Source organism: Mauremys reevesii, linkage group 10, assembly GCF_016161935.1.
Source record: "Mauremys reevesii isolate NIE-2019 linkage group 10, ASM1616193v1, whole genome shotgun sequence".
In the NCBI taxonomy this organism is placed as follows: Eukaryota; Metazoa; Chordata; order Testudines; family Geoemydidae; genus Mauremys; species Mauremys reevesii.
Genome location: NC_052632.1, coordinates 27,066,382 through 27,081,627, shown reverse-complemented (window position 1 = coordinate 27,081,627; position 15,246 = coordinate 27,066,382). Strand labels below are relative to the sequence as shown.

Here is a 15,246-nt window from a genome sequence, read left to right as displayed (position 1 = left end):
GCCTAGCCCATGCTGCTAATTTGCTACAGTAATGTTCGATACAAGCGACAAAGACTCCTGTGGCACCTTATAGACTAAGACGTATTGGAGCATGAGCTTTCGTGGGTGAATACCCACTTCGTCAGACGCAATTTTGATGTATCTGTGGGGCGGGAAGGGGGCTAAAGAGGCCAGAAGACTCCTTTAAACTAAAGTGAGAGTCTGCTACTCTTTAAAACACTTTTAATAAAAATATTCAGGAACATAGGAATTGCCCGCCCAGATCAGCCTCCAGGTCCAGCTAGTCCAGAATCCTGTCTCGGATTGTGGCCAGCACCAGATGTATTGGTGTAAGGCACTCTCTTCTTCCCGCCCTCTGTCCTGCACCGATGGCAGGTGTGGGACAATCTGCCTCCTCACATAGTTCCCATCCTGATCGCTAATACTGAGATACTGGCTTAAACCCTGAAGCAGGAGACTTAACACCCTTCCAAAAATGTTATTTAGCTTAATAATGCTGGATATTCTTGTTATCCATAAAATGTCTAATCCCTTTCTAAATCATACTAAATTCTTGGTCTTAATTTCCCGTGGCTGAGAGTCCTAATTATGTGTTACAAGAAAAAATATTCCCTTCTTAATCAGTTCTGAAATTACTTCTTTTTAATTTAGTGGAACATATTCTTGTGTTATGGGACAGAATGTTTGCTGAATCTTCTGCAACTAACAGTTCAAGACACAATATGAACTATCAGCAGAAGCTGACTATTTATCTGCCTTCCCATAACTGTTATTTGTATTGTGTTGTTTTTTTTTAATATGAAATGTTCCTTGGAATGTGAGTCATAGAAGATACATAGGTTTTGGTCTGTTGGGTAAGAAGAGAGATCAGATTAGAAATTCATTGAAAGAAATAGAATTATGGACCTAATTTTTAGACCAGCCTCACCCCCAGCTTCCACTGGTGCATCCAAACTCTCACTTTGGAGCACTAAATAGGTTGTAAAAGAGGATGAAGGGCTTGTTCATTTCAGCAACCGAACTGCATGGGCAACCCTTAACTGTGCATTTCCTGGTTTTTCAGAAGTTTGAGTTTTGTTCAACTCAAAGTTCTGCATGGGGATGACAGGCCACCAAGCAACTTCAACTCTGTGTTACTGTATATTTTTGCCATTGAATTTCCAAGTTTTTTGAACAGGAAAAGCTCTATTTTGGTAGGAGCTAGTAGTAATTTAGGCAGCTGAACATATCATGTCTCTCAATTTGCATACCGAGACAGCCAGACCTTCCCCCACACACACGTCAGCTGGACCCCATCAGCCCTGCTTTGGCACACCTTCCTCGCCACACCTCTGACCCATTCAATGTGTGCACCCCTTCAACCTGGCCCCCTCCCCAATACTGTACCCAGCACCCCCCACTGCCAGCAGGGATCACATCTCCCTGAAGTCCTCCCTCCCTGGTATACAAATGTTTCTGTTGCCATTACTTCCCCCACCATATAACCTAACTGACAGACAGAGCCTGGCGCAAAGGACAACCATGTTACAATAGAAGAGTGCTCTGGTCATGTTTTAGAATGGTTGGAGGGTGTCATTTGTGGCACAGCCTGTGAGAGAAATCACAGACAGGGTTTCTGTTCCAAAATCCTAATGTTTGAAAGAAAGATCTCTGGCCTCTGTCCAATAGACAGTCCCCATCTCTGAAAACCAGTGTATTGTCAGAACTTGTAATGTTTCTGTGTCGTACAATACACATTTTTGGTCAGCCATTAACCTTCCACTTTCCCAATTAATGTTTTTCCAACAGTTATTTATAACTTTCATGTTGTCACTGTAGCAAATTATTCAGCCAAATCAGCAAAAACTCTCTCAGCACGTGGACATAATCCACTGTAGTCCAAATTTGCTCTCATACATTGTATGAGGTGCATACCAGGAATAAGGCCCAGATCATTTCCTCCCAAGTGAATCATCACAATGTCCAATATACCACAACCTCTTAAGGCACAAGTTGGATGCTACCAACCAGGCAAAACAATGATGGCCAATGCAGCCCACTTCTTTTCAACCAGTCAGCCTGTAGGCAACAATCCCCATGTCATGGTGTACTCCGTGCTCTCCCACAAATTTCTGCAACCTTATGGTCCAGAAGTTGTCAGAATCCACACAGTGGCAACCCTGACAGCACACATATTTCTTTTCCCTCAGGGTCAAGGACCTTTGCTGTCAGTTCCAAATCTCCATGCTGTCTTTCCTTGGAAAGACAACGTTAATCTGCTCCCAGATCAAGTACTAGCCAAAATACAGATCTTCTCAAACAACCAATCAAAGGCCTGCTTATCACCCGTCCTCATTTCCCACTCCCTCCATCACTGCAACCCTATCCCTGGCCCCCCATTCCCACCCTCCTACACACAAAGCTCACTGTCCCCAACTCCTTTTCACCCAATAGAACAAAAATGTTGGTTAGACCGGTTGGTAACTATTCTGCTGTGTTCACAGTAAACCTCCTTGTAAATTAAACACACATTATAACAGAGACAACCTGCAGCAAGAAACATGAGTTATTAAATTGTTATTGCTCAGGAGCACAAGGGTTTGAACTAGAAATGTCAGGGGTTGTGTGTTCACCGGGGCAATGGTGTCGGTATATTTCCACTAACTGCCCAGATAAGCATAAAGTGGCTGCATAGAAACCCTCACACTTTTTTGGTGCATATGGAATGTAATAATTCCACATTACATATCTATGCAAACAAAGAACATGTTTTTAAATATTGTTCTCAGGTTGGGTCCCTCAAAGTTTTAGTGGGTGCCATGCACTCGCTTCGGTAAAACTCAACAGATTAAGACCATTTTGACCACATTGATTCAACAGTGATCGCTAGCTCTTCGCAAAAAAAACCAAAAACAAGCAAACAAAAATAACCACCTAAAAACTTTTTAGAAAGTGGCTGTTTTGGAGAAAATTGGGGGGGGGCCTTGTATCTCTGCAACACCTAGCTCAAATGACCCCAGATTTGGATCACCAACCCTATCCTGCACCCTGCTGAGGTACACCATATTTTAAAGGCACATGACTAAGCATGTCAATGTTAGAGGACTTTAAAAGGTCAACCTTTAAACAGAAGTTGTGACAACTCAACTAATGCGGCATTACCATGCCACTATAATACATACACCATTCCTGTTCAACTTGGGGTCGTCATAAAGGTGCTCTCTCAAATACAGACACAGAGCAAGGATATGGGGAAAAACAGCTGTATTAAACTATCACCTCCCATTCAGTCTTTCCCACTGCGAGTGCTTCTGCTAGTAGAGGAAAAAACCATGACGATACAGCTACTGCTGCTGGTAACAGTACACACGCTGGAGTTGCTACTAAACATCCACCGCCTCAGAAATGGTTTGCAATAGATGCTGGTAACATTGTCCATTGTTGGGTCTCAGTTAATAAGAAGTTCTGCTTGTTTCACTTCTAAGGAGACTGTGACAACCACATAAGAATTTGGTGCTATCGGCCATCTTCAATCAAAGTACTGGCAAGCTGCATTTCAAAACAAAGTGGAGACATTTCTCAATCTTATGGCACAATGTACACATGAGTCCTGAACAGTCTCTAGACTGAAAAACAAAATCATACAATTTAAGGGATAATTCTATAGCCATACTAGACACTAAACACTAGAAGATAAAAAATTATAATCACCCAACACACAGAGATACTATATCATGCCAAATACAAATGTGCTAATCTACTGTAGCTACCAGTGGTGTCCCCTGCTGTGTCAGATGGGCAGCACTGCAGCCCAAAGCCCCAGGCGGTATCCTTTGTGTGGTCTCCCAGGCAGTACACAGCAGTGCAGCAGCTATCCTTGGAGAGGTGCAGCATGCTACCTACTCTGCTCTGCTAGCCGCTGAGGAGAAGGACTGGGCTATGGCCTTGCTCTTATTGCCCTTTCAACATCCAGTACACATGGTTGCTGCTGTAATGGTACAGAGGCCCCTCCCTCTTTCTCCTCCCTCCCAGCCCCCGCCCAGCTGCTCCCCAGTTGCTGATTCTTGTTGCAAAGTGGGGTGAAGGAAAGGGAGAATGCTTGTGCCTGCAATCAGTCCCACATTGTCAAGCATTTTTCTGTTTGATTTGATTTCATTTCACTCTTTCAAACTCATCAGTTAGGCTCCAGTTCAGAGAGGCAGTCCTATTCAGGTCAACACTTACGCATGGGCTTACAGTGAAGCAAGCTGGTCTGAACAGAGATGCACTTAAGTACATGCTTGAGTGCTTCCCTCACTCCATTTCTAGTTTTTGTGCTATTCAAGGCAAACATTTTGAAACTCTAGCCCCATGTCCTTTGTTCTGAGGTACCATGCAGGAAAAAAAATGAGTATTCAGCATACATAATTAATCTGAATATTTGTTATTTTCCCATTATATGTTGAGGCATATATTTGCAAAGTGTGCAAAGACCACACCTGAGAGTGAAATGAGACCAGTGTTACTTCAGATGAGCAACACTGGTAATCAGAAGAGTGAAAACAAATGTCAACCTGGCAATATTAAAACAAGCGTTTGGTTTAATCCTGCTCTCAGATACTGTACGCTGGCAAGCACTCCTGTAGAATCAGTTACAGTCCCTGAATATGCAGGCCATGTATCTGATTCTACAAGACATGTGGAGCCGCACATGCACATATATGCAATTTCATCAACACCACAAGTGAAATGAATATATAGACTGAAAATGCTATAGTTATTCAACACCAAAACAGAAGGAGAGAGGTTTTTAAGGTAAGTTTTGTTTGATAGGTTCTTTAATTATTTTGCCCTGCAGAAAACAATATTGACAATGCATTGGTAATTTTTCTTAGCATTCAGCAGATTTTGACACAAAGAGGAATGCTCTAGTTGGAGGCACTAAATTAAAGATGTTCAGTGTCTACAGATGGAGATTTTTAAATAATAGAAGCTGTTTTTCATCATGCTCACACCCACCCTTTATGGCAAATATCAGTCCTGCAACTTCCATGAAAACTTTTTAACCTATTCATTATTCAACAGGGAGGCTGATCCAGCAAAGAAATGTTTAACACAAAAATCAGTATGGATGGATACTATGTAACATTAAAAAAACTGTGTATTATACCTATTTATGATTGTATGGTCATGTGACATTTATGACTGTATGGGATAAGAGAACTAGCTGATAACATATGGCACTTATTACACACACACACACACACACACTTCATCATTGGAAATTGTAATTCTGCTACAGAATAGTTATTCTGAGTATCAAATTGAATTTTTGGAGACAAATTTTCAAATATGCCATCTGAGTTGTGCACACAAAATCTGCACATACAAAATAAGTGACCGTACACAAACAGGTATTTGTGATGATTGTAGTTGAGGTGCACATATGCGTGTATTACAGACTCAGTTTGGTGCCAAAGTCTGTTCCCAGCTTGTTTATGGAACTTTTTCTTAAAAATGAGTGAGATAAAAGCTGTACGAAGAGGCTGCTGTATGGGCATAACTAAGCGCAGAATCTGACATGTTTCATTTAGACGAAAGGATGGAGAGCCCACTTACTTCACAAAGGAACTACAATGAAGCTCCTCTTGTTTCATAACAGAAACCTACACTATACCATACATGATATTGATCCAACATTAGCAGGAATGGTGCTCAACTAGCAAAGTCTACTAAATCCAAAAGCCATCAAGATCTGTGACAATACAAATGTACAACAGAGGAGATTTGCTAGCTGAAGGCTATCTTTTCCACTTTATACATTTTGAGTAGAAGCTTTAAAAAAATCTGTTTAAAACTCAGTCAACTTTGCTGTAAAAGTAACATATCTGAGCTCCTGATAGAACTTTGGTGACAGCAGCACTGAAATTACTGTTAGAATCTGCTCTCGCTTCTCCTGATATGATTCGTATCCCTGTTCAGACAGATGGTCTCATTTTTACAGTATCATAGAGCCTTGGACTATATGAGGCAATTAGTGTAATCAAGGTAATTCTCAAAGGTGTTAATATTAGTGAAGTGAAATAATTTATTTTCATAACACTGAAGAGAAATTTGAATTCAAAAGAGTAGCACTGGGTCCCATGGGGTTAAATTCTGCCCCATGTGTAACCCATGCAATCCTATGGATTACATTGGGGTTGTATAGGGTATAATCAGGACAGACTATATCCGAATAGATTTACTTCTGCAATTCCAAACAGTCTTTATAGTTCTCATAGCTTCTTTTAGATGTGCATCTTGAATCCATGCATAATATATAGATTATTGAAAGAGTATCTCAGACTAATGTTATATGGTGAAGAAAAGTCTTGTCTTTCAAATAAATGACATGCTTTAACAGGAGTTCTTGTGGCACCTTAGAGACTAACAAATTTATTTGAGCATAAGCTTTCGTGGGCTACAGGCCACTTCTCTGGATGCATAGTAGCCCACAAAAGCTTATGCTCAAATAAATTTGTTAGTCTCTAAGGTGCCACAAGTATTCCTATTCTTTTTGCGGATACAGACTAACACAGCTGCTCCTCTGAAAGCTGTCATCATGCTTTAACAGGCAGTTCTCACTGATTCTGAAACCTGCAGAAAAACTGACTACATGCTGTCAAAGGCTAGATATACTCACCGGTGTCAAAACAAATGATAAAAGAATACTTTGGGGTTTGTTACACTGTGGTGATGCCTACTCACCAAATTATATTTCATGCGCAAAACAAGCCCACATTTCGTCTCCTACTACGTCAAGTATTTTTAGTAATCAAAACAGCAGCACCAGTACTTAATCAATAGACTATGAATCTTGTCTTAACAAAATATTGAAGATTAAAGACCTTATTCTACGCCCAATTTTCACACAAAACTCCTATTAAAGTTAATGAGGCTTCTACTTGATGGATGAATGAGGATAGGATATAGCTTTTTTATTATTAAATAAGAAGTTTATATGGCTTTTGGTTTTGTAGTGTATTTATTAATAGGTGACACTCCTGGTATTAAGTCCTGAATGTACTCACATGTATAGTCACCTCAGACTTACTACCGGAACACCACAAAGTAAAGGGATTCCATAGTTAAGGTTGCTTTGAAAGTTTCATTATGGCCTTTTGGTGAACCCATCGAAAATTAACTAAGTGATTTGTTGGAAACATTTTATGTAATATTTTTAAAGTTTCATAGTTTTCACAAGAGTTCATACAAAATTACCCTGTACTAATTTTGCTGCAGCATCATAATTTTTCAGCCTGTTTCTTCAGCACAGAATACACTTTAAACACACAAACTGGCACTTGTATAGCTTTGTGTGCATACAAGCATAAAATATGTTTTAAAAACTCAGTGGTTTTACAAAGAGTAGTAATGTACCATGTTTGTTATTAAACAAATCCCACAAATGAAGCTGGCAGATAAAGATGCAAGAGGAGGATTTATCAGTGCCGCCCAGACTCCCTTCATTGAGCAATTGGTAATTTCTGTTGCTATCTACCTGCCTACCTTGAAAGAATTAAGAGTCAACTGTTTAGAGAAGACAGCAGCAGTTCCTTTAATAGTGTGCTAATATTTTCTATAGCTTGGGGGAGCACAGACAGCAGTACTGGACAGGAGAATGATCTTGCTGCACATTAAACAGGAAAAGGTGTTGAGGGCTAGAAAGCCAGTGACTTGCTGCAGCAACTTCAGCCTAGGTCAGGATGCGGACACTGACACCTCTCCCCACCAAGTGACCAGAAGGGGGGAGGTGGTCTATTTAGGTCCACACTAGGGCAGGAAAAGCCCTCTTTTACCAGGACCAAGTGGAGCAGCACCCACACTCCGACCCCTTGGACTAGTTAAATACCAGGGTTTGTCATGATGTGCTCTGTGAATTATGCTGGTTGGTCCTCTCTCAGTGGGCTGGGAAGGACATTTTTCCTCAATGCCAGATGGGCCAAGGTGACATGGGGACTTTTTTCCTTCCCACAGCAGGTTGGAGGCTTAGTTGGGGTGAACATGAAATGGGGCGGGGACAGGCTGTGACATTGCAACTCATTATGTAGGCATGGGGAGGATGCCAAGTGCAGGTACTCCATAGGGAAGGAATACAACGCTCAGACAAAACGGATTGGTAAAGAATTTAGAGGAAGTATTCTTTTAAAGAAGCAGAAACGGGAGGAGGTTGGGGCTCCTATGAGTGGCGGGAGCCAAACCCCTCACACCCTCCATAGCCCCCCTTAGCCCTCATTTGGGGGAGTTTTGCAAGGTCCCAGCAGCAGGTTGGCTGGGGACCAGGATGGGTAAAGGGGGGCGGGGGGTATGTGTAAATTATACCATCAGGCATATGGAAATGACTATGGCATACCTGCACTGCACACTTTTATCTGCCAGGTACTCCCAGACATTTAGGAATAAAGCTGCGGATTAATTAAAGCACATCCAGAGTCTCCTGGCCTTCTTCCGGCATAACCGGAAAAAGAGTCAGAGCAGGCGCCTACAGGCAATCGAGCTCTTCTACCTCAAAAAGAGTGACATTTCAGCCAGGAGCAGGGGAATATTGTCCCCATCAACATGATTGAACAGTGCAAGTAAAGTTTAGTTTTCTAATAATCATATTCTAATAATCTAATGATCATTCCCCTCTATTCGACACTTGTTAAGGCCTCACACTACAAGAAGAGTATGTGCCCACACTACAAGAAGAATGTGGAAAAATTGGAAAGTCCAGCGGAGGGCAACAAAAATGATTAGGGGGCTGGAGCACTTGACTTATGAGGAGAGGCTGAGGGAACTGGGATTGTTTAGTCTGCAGAAGAGAAGAATGAGGGGGGACATGATAGCTGCTTTCAACTACCTGAAAGGGGATTCCAGCAAGGATGGATCTAGACTGTTCTCAGTGGTACCAGATGACAGAACAAGGAGTAATGGTCTCAAGTTGCAGTGGGGGAGGTTTAGGTTGGATATTAGGAAAAACTTTTTCACTGGGAGGGTGGTGAAGCACTGGAATGGGTTACCTAGGGAGGTGGTGGAATCTCCTTCCCTAGAGGTTTTTAAGTTCAGGCTTGACAAAGCCGTGGCTGGGATGATTTAGTTGGGAATTGGTCCTGCTTTGAGCAGGGGGTTGCCTTAGATGACGTCCTGAGGTCCCTTCCAACCCTGATATTCTATGATTCTATAATCACACTGTATCTGAAACTTAAACTAAGTTTTTTGGTAAGCACTTGAATCATCATCTTTCTTGTTGTAAATTCCATAATGGTTGTTTTCCATATACTGAATGCTAGTACCCAACACCTAGACATTCTAAAGGAATAGTTATGCTTTCTTTTCATGAAGATGTGCCTACCTGTTGTACAGAAGAATATCTGGCTTCCAAATCTGACCATCAGGAAAACGAACATTCTTCACTCCGGGGTAGTCAGACATGTTCCATTGTAAATAGTAATCTGTCCAATACTGACACAAAGAAATGTGTTAGTGTCACTTTTTTCCACTCGCTGCCTTTCTCTAGGGATTACCTAGCCCCAACCAAACAAAGTTTATTTTTATTTTTAAAGTATTATTTAGCTTCAGACAATGAAATGTTTAGACAGAATGACTTTAGCCACCTTGAAAATAACACTGCAAAGCACAAAAATTCCATTTTTAGTTCACAGTGATTGCATACAACAGCCTACAAAAGCAGGTTCAATATGCTTGTATTTTATTGTTCATGCTGTCTTGAGCACAAAATTGGAACAGAACAGATTTTTTTTTAATACTAATACTAATTCCAATTACATTTTGCTTCTGAGACATAACTTGGATAGTTCCTTTTGTTAAAAATGATTGGATTATGTAACCATTCAGAGGCATTTTTGGTATAGCAGCCAAGAGTCTCTACTGATAAGGGTTACACTACTGAATTTCCAGCCTCTGAAGGGAACAATGCAAATCTACTACAGGAGAGAACATCTGCAATCAAAGAGTTTCAGTCCATGTTTTTCACTCTCAAAAAAGAATGTTAATTGCTGTGGTTTTGAAAACTATGGGCCCTATGCTGAGAGGTGCTGAACACAACTCCCATAGATAGCTGCTCAGCCCAGTGCAAGCAACAATGGTCAAGACATGACGTTTAGTTCAGAGTTAGTTAATCCTGTGTTGCTAGCAGGTCAGGATCTGTCACTCTTTAAGCAATGAATGTAAAATGTATTAATGTCAGGGATCTCATCTCCCACCATCAACTGTATCACACTTTGACTGCAATATATTTTAGTGACTATTTTTTAGAAAATGAGTCAAAATTGGATAAAATAACTGGCCAGAAACATCACACAAAAGTTCAATTCACTTTGTTTTTAAAAATTGTGTGTGCACAGCTGCTGTCCTGGTTTTGTGTCACGAGGAAGGTTGTTCTCACAATATTGGGCCCAGATACATCACATGGAAACATCCAGACCAAAATTCAGACAGCCTAAAATTGGGGGGAGCAGAAAGGTGGCTTCAAGTTGGGCTGAATGCTTCTCAGCTGTAGACAATGTGCATCTGGCTCTTTCCTTGGTTTTTAAATGAGTATGTTCACTATGGAGCATTTCCTGTGTAATGATCTCTCATACACTTAGCTCATCATGATAAACCCCAAAAGGTCTAGCACCAGCTAGAAGTATTGACTTCTCTTCTGCCCACTCTTGCACAATTGTCTCCTCCAGCTGCTGAAAAGCTATATTTGAAAGGGTTTCAGGCTTTAGTCTGTCATATGCTTTTGTGGCCAGAATTATGACCTGTGTCACAGTAACCTCAAAGGCTTCATCAATATTATCCAGTACAGAAGACCTTTTAGACTTAGCAGGTCTTTGTAGCCCTAAGTCACCTAAGCACATGCTTAGAGGTATGGCTGAATTGGTGCCTCAACAGAAGTGCTTTTCCTGATTACCATTTGATATCAAAGAGTATCATTACAAGAAGGCCTACAATGGCTTATTCGTGACCTGTTCCCAAGAGCGCGTCTGCCAAGCCATATGAAATTGCATACATTGAGAGCTTTACAGGTTGATTAAATCAAAATAGGGCATGCAAGTGGCTTTTAAAGTGTTTTATTTTCTTGATACTGAGCTTGACTTTACCCCATATCAATTGGCATTTTTGTCAGGAAGCAGAGGCAGTACACATATATGCAATGGGCAGGGGTGAGTATAGTATGATACATGCTCGTACTATGAATCTTTGAAGTGCATCTTTCCCTCACGGCAGTTCCATTGCACAAAGAGTTTCTACATTTTTGGGTAAGATTTAACATTGTATTCACTGAACATGTGGACAATTTCCTTTTTAGCTCATATTGGCATTTTGCTTTAACTTGATTTGATTTCTCTCATAATTTCAATGACATTTTACATACCCTTTCATTATGCTATGCATCGTCTGTTCCCCTGCATTAACTTCCACCCAAACTAGCCATCAGCTATCCTCCATATACTACTTCAGTACTTGCAGGGCTGTTCCAAAGCCAAATGGCAGGCTTTTAAACATAAACTTTCCAAACAGGGCATTAAATGCACACAATATGAAATTTTAATCATCCAGTGGCACGTGCCAAAAATCTTTGACAGGCATTTAGAACAGAAAAAGATTTACCTTGGGCATTCTGGAATCAACATTATCTATTATTCTTATGGGGTAGCATTCACATCCAATTGCTTTGTTTAAATCTTTAGGAGATAGACAAATCCAAATTCTACTTGAGTTTACCACCCTCATCAGTCTGTTGTCCCAATCAGAGTCCTATTACTCACATTCAAGTTTTATTTTATTTTTTTAAACATTTTGCCTTAACAAAACTGTGTTGTTAGAGTAGCACAGTTTCAAAGTGATTCATTTTTCTGCATGCTGTACATGTGACACCACGTACTGGACACTTTTGCCTTTTCTATAGTCGTTGCTATAGAGTTTGCTGAAATATGTGCTTTTCACCCTTTGTCTAATTTGTTAGCCTGACGAATGATCCGAGCAGTATGTTGTTTAGTCCTTTAGCTCTACAGATGTCAGTTGCTTGATGTAGACTTAAATTGGGCTTTCTAAGTACCTTTGGGGGTTCCCCCCCCCAGCCCTGCTTATTCCACTAACAGTTATTTTTAATCAAACAGTCTAAATTGCTCAAGTTCCATATTTTCTATAAGCTGAACAATTATTGCCTGTCTTCCAATTTCTGCTAAAGAACCTTACCTATGCCAGTTTTTATAACAACTGCATTATGCCTGAAACCTTTTAATTAGTTTGTCATTTTTAACTTATCAACTTCTGAATCCCTATGAAAATAAATATGATTTTTTGTCCCGGCCCTTCTTGCAGTGTGTAGCAATGTTGAGTCTCTCCCTGCAGCTGGATTTTTGATTGAGTCTACTAGCATGGACAAATATTTCACATGTGTAAGCAGAGTCTGAATGAGCTCTCCCCTGACATCTAGTGGCGAACTGTGGAAAAAGACTTCAGGAGCTTATCTCGTTTGCATGGACACACCCACCTTGCCCAAAGGATCACTTGTGGCTGGTGTGGGATCCCCAGTCTCCTTGTTATTGGGGCAGGAGTAATAAAGCGTTGTTATCCTTGTTGTGTGACCCGAGGGCAGCAGAACTGTACCAGGCATACCCCGATGGAGGGACTGACCCTCAACTGAACGGCACTTGCTAGGCAAGGGACATGGGTTCCTAAGCCCAATGAGTTGAGAGAGGGTGTGGTTAGGTATTTGTGCCTGGTGGTGTGGGCCCTCTTTAAGGGACCTAGACACCATTTGACTCTTCCTTTCTCCACAAGTAATAAAAGAGCTAATTGAGAATCTTGTTGCACCCTGCAGAGCTGAAATCACTGATATCTAGGTCTAAGCATTAGACCTACTTTGAGGCAGTGTCTCTATTGCAAGACATTGCCCAGTGTGCACCAGCAGTGAGGTTCCCCTAGCAGCTGAAATCAGTGAGAGCTGTGTTACGTGGTGGGCCCTGAAGACATCTTGATGAGTGCCCGGCCAGGTGGCTGGTGGAAAGGTGTGGTAAGCAGCCAGCAGGGTGGCTGACATACAGGGCCAGAGCAGAACCCCATAGAGAGGCTTGGCCAGCAGGTCGACAAGCAAGTGCCCAAGCAGCAGAGCATGTAAGGTGACTCCTTACCACCCTACAGTGGGAGGTGAACTCTGGGGCTACAGGCCAATGACTGCAACTATGAGCGGGGTGCAGAGAAGGGACAGACATGTTAAAAGGACTTTTGGGTTGCTGGACTTAAGAACCTGAGGGGAAAAGGACACTGCCTAACTTACTTGGGGGTGGGTTTTTTGCTCATGGTTTATGTTTATGAACCCTAGTTGTGCTGTTTTCCCAAATTAATGCTGAGTTACTTCCCTCCTTTTATTAAAAGTTTTTGCTACACTCAGACACTGTGCTTATGAGAGGGGAAGTATTGCCTCTTAGAGGCACCCTTAGGCACCAGGGGATGGTGTCTAATTGGATAATTGTCCCAGGTCACTGGGTGGGGGCTTGAGATGGTTTTGTGTTGTATTGTTGAAAAGGAACCCCTAGAAACTGAACCTGGCCCTTGTTGCTGCCACATTCCTTTCAAAACAATGTGTACTTGGTGGCTTCAGGGAATTAATTTTAAGCTTTTTGATAGGAAGTACTATCCATTCTGTACTTCATTTTGATCAGAGGTTCCCAGACTGTGGTACACAGAGCACTTGGTGGCTATCCAGGCAACTGGCTGGTTACATGGTGCTGGCTCTCCTTCTACTAAATTGCATTAAACGATAGTTAGACATGAAATATTTTCCTATTAGTACTTTCCAAGTAAGCAATTTATATAGTTGCCATATGGACATGATGTGATGGTGAATGGGCAGTAGATGGTCCATGAAAGAAAACAATCTATGCATTAAAATGTAGTCCACACTAGGAAGAGAGTTTGGAAACCTCTTACTTAGTCTAACTGGGTCAAATCTTCAAACTAACGTGCCCTTTTGTGAGCATTCACCTTAAGCATGTGCACTAGGGCATTTGCACACCCAAATTGCACACACTTTTAAACACTTTAGGCTAGATTCTCTTGGTGCACCTGAAAATAGGGAGCAGCTCTGGGACAAGCTGAAGTCCCTCTTGGGTCCTGCTTTAACCTAGAGGAAATTCAGGGTTACTCCTGACTATCTCCATGTAGGAACGGGATATCAACAGGTTTATATTTTTCACCTCAAGAGATAAACTTAGCATTTATGCACCTGGATAATGGATAGATAAACATACTGCTGGTATCAGTAATTGTAATCAGAGATATAAGCACAGTTTATTGTCGAATCACACATATGCAGTGAAAGTCATTCTTCTGAATCCAAACAAGACAACATAATAGAAAGATGATCACCGAATTCAATGGTTTTGAATCAGGCCAATCTATGAATTTTATTGTTATTTGTTACCAGACTAGCCATACAAAAACACTTACGTCATTGATTCTTTTACTGTTCATATAAACTTAGTCTACATATTGGCCACAAGCAGCAGTTGCAGTATTGATAGTAAATAGCTGATCTGGCAGCTAGTGTCTTCCCTGCTCCGTATAGAATACAAAGACAAATACTGAAAAGAAACTTAATGTGACAGTGTAAAAGAATTAAGAATTCCCTTAGGGGAAAAAAAACACAAAAAATAAGAAACCAGGAAGAAAAGAAACATAAAAGACAAAATAAGTAAATTATAGTCTTTGGAGAATGAACTGTTGTTTCTTATCCAGTGCTTAGAAATCACAGTGACTGATGTCAGTGTAACTCAGAGCCGAAAACAGATTATATTTGACAGTTTTGATCTTATTGTAAAATTACTGTGTAAACAGCATGAGCTGACTGCTCCCTACACATCAGCTTCTCTTTGTGAACAGATGTAGCAACCACACTATCCAGTAGCTTACCAAAATTGTCTTTCCTTTGTATCTTAAGATTTGCCAGCATGAGCGAAGCACTCTATAAAAGTTATAGTAAAAAGAAAAAGATGGACTCACAGAGAAAGAATTAAACTGAGTGAGTTTATCATTTTGATTAAAACAAGAGAGATCAAATTTCTGCTGACACAACACAGTTGTTCTGAACAATAAAATGGTTGTGTAAACTACCAATTAACACAACGAGTTCAGGTTCTCTGATACAAGCAGCGGTTAAAGGAAAAGAAAGTTCCTATCCCCTCTGCTGAAAGTGGAGGGAGCGCTCCCCATCTCCTCCCCAAACCCAACCTCAGGAAGCACCGACAACCTATG

The 15,246-nt window shown here is 41.1% G+C and overlaps 1 protein-coding gene across 5 annotated transcripts in view; it reads right to left on the bottom strand.

Moving 5' to 3' along the window:
- The window catches only part of LOC120373565 (neuronal acetylcholine receptor subunit alpha-7), a 108,655-nt gene that overhangs the window by 20,480 nt on the left and 72,929 nt on the right, over positions 1-15,246 (bottom strand). For all 5 annotated transcript variants that reach the window (XM_039492194.1, XM_039492191.1, XM_039492190.1 and 2 more), the window contains one exon: positions 9,332-9,441. In XM_039492194.1, coding sequence (XP_039348128.1) covers positions 9,332-9,441 — 110 coding nt within the window. The remainder of the gene's footprint in view (positions 1-9,331; positions 9,442-15,246) is intronic.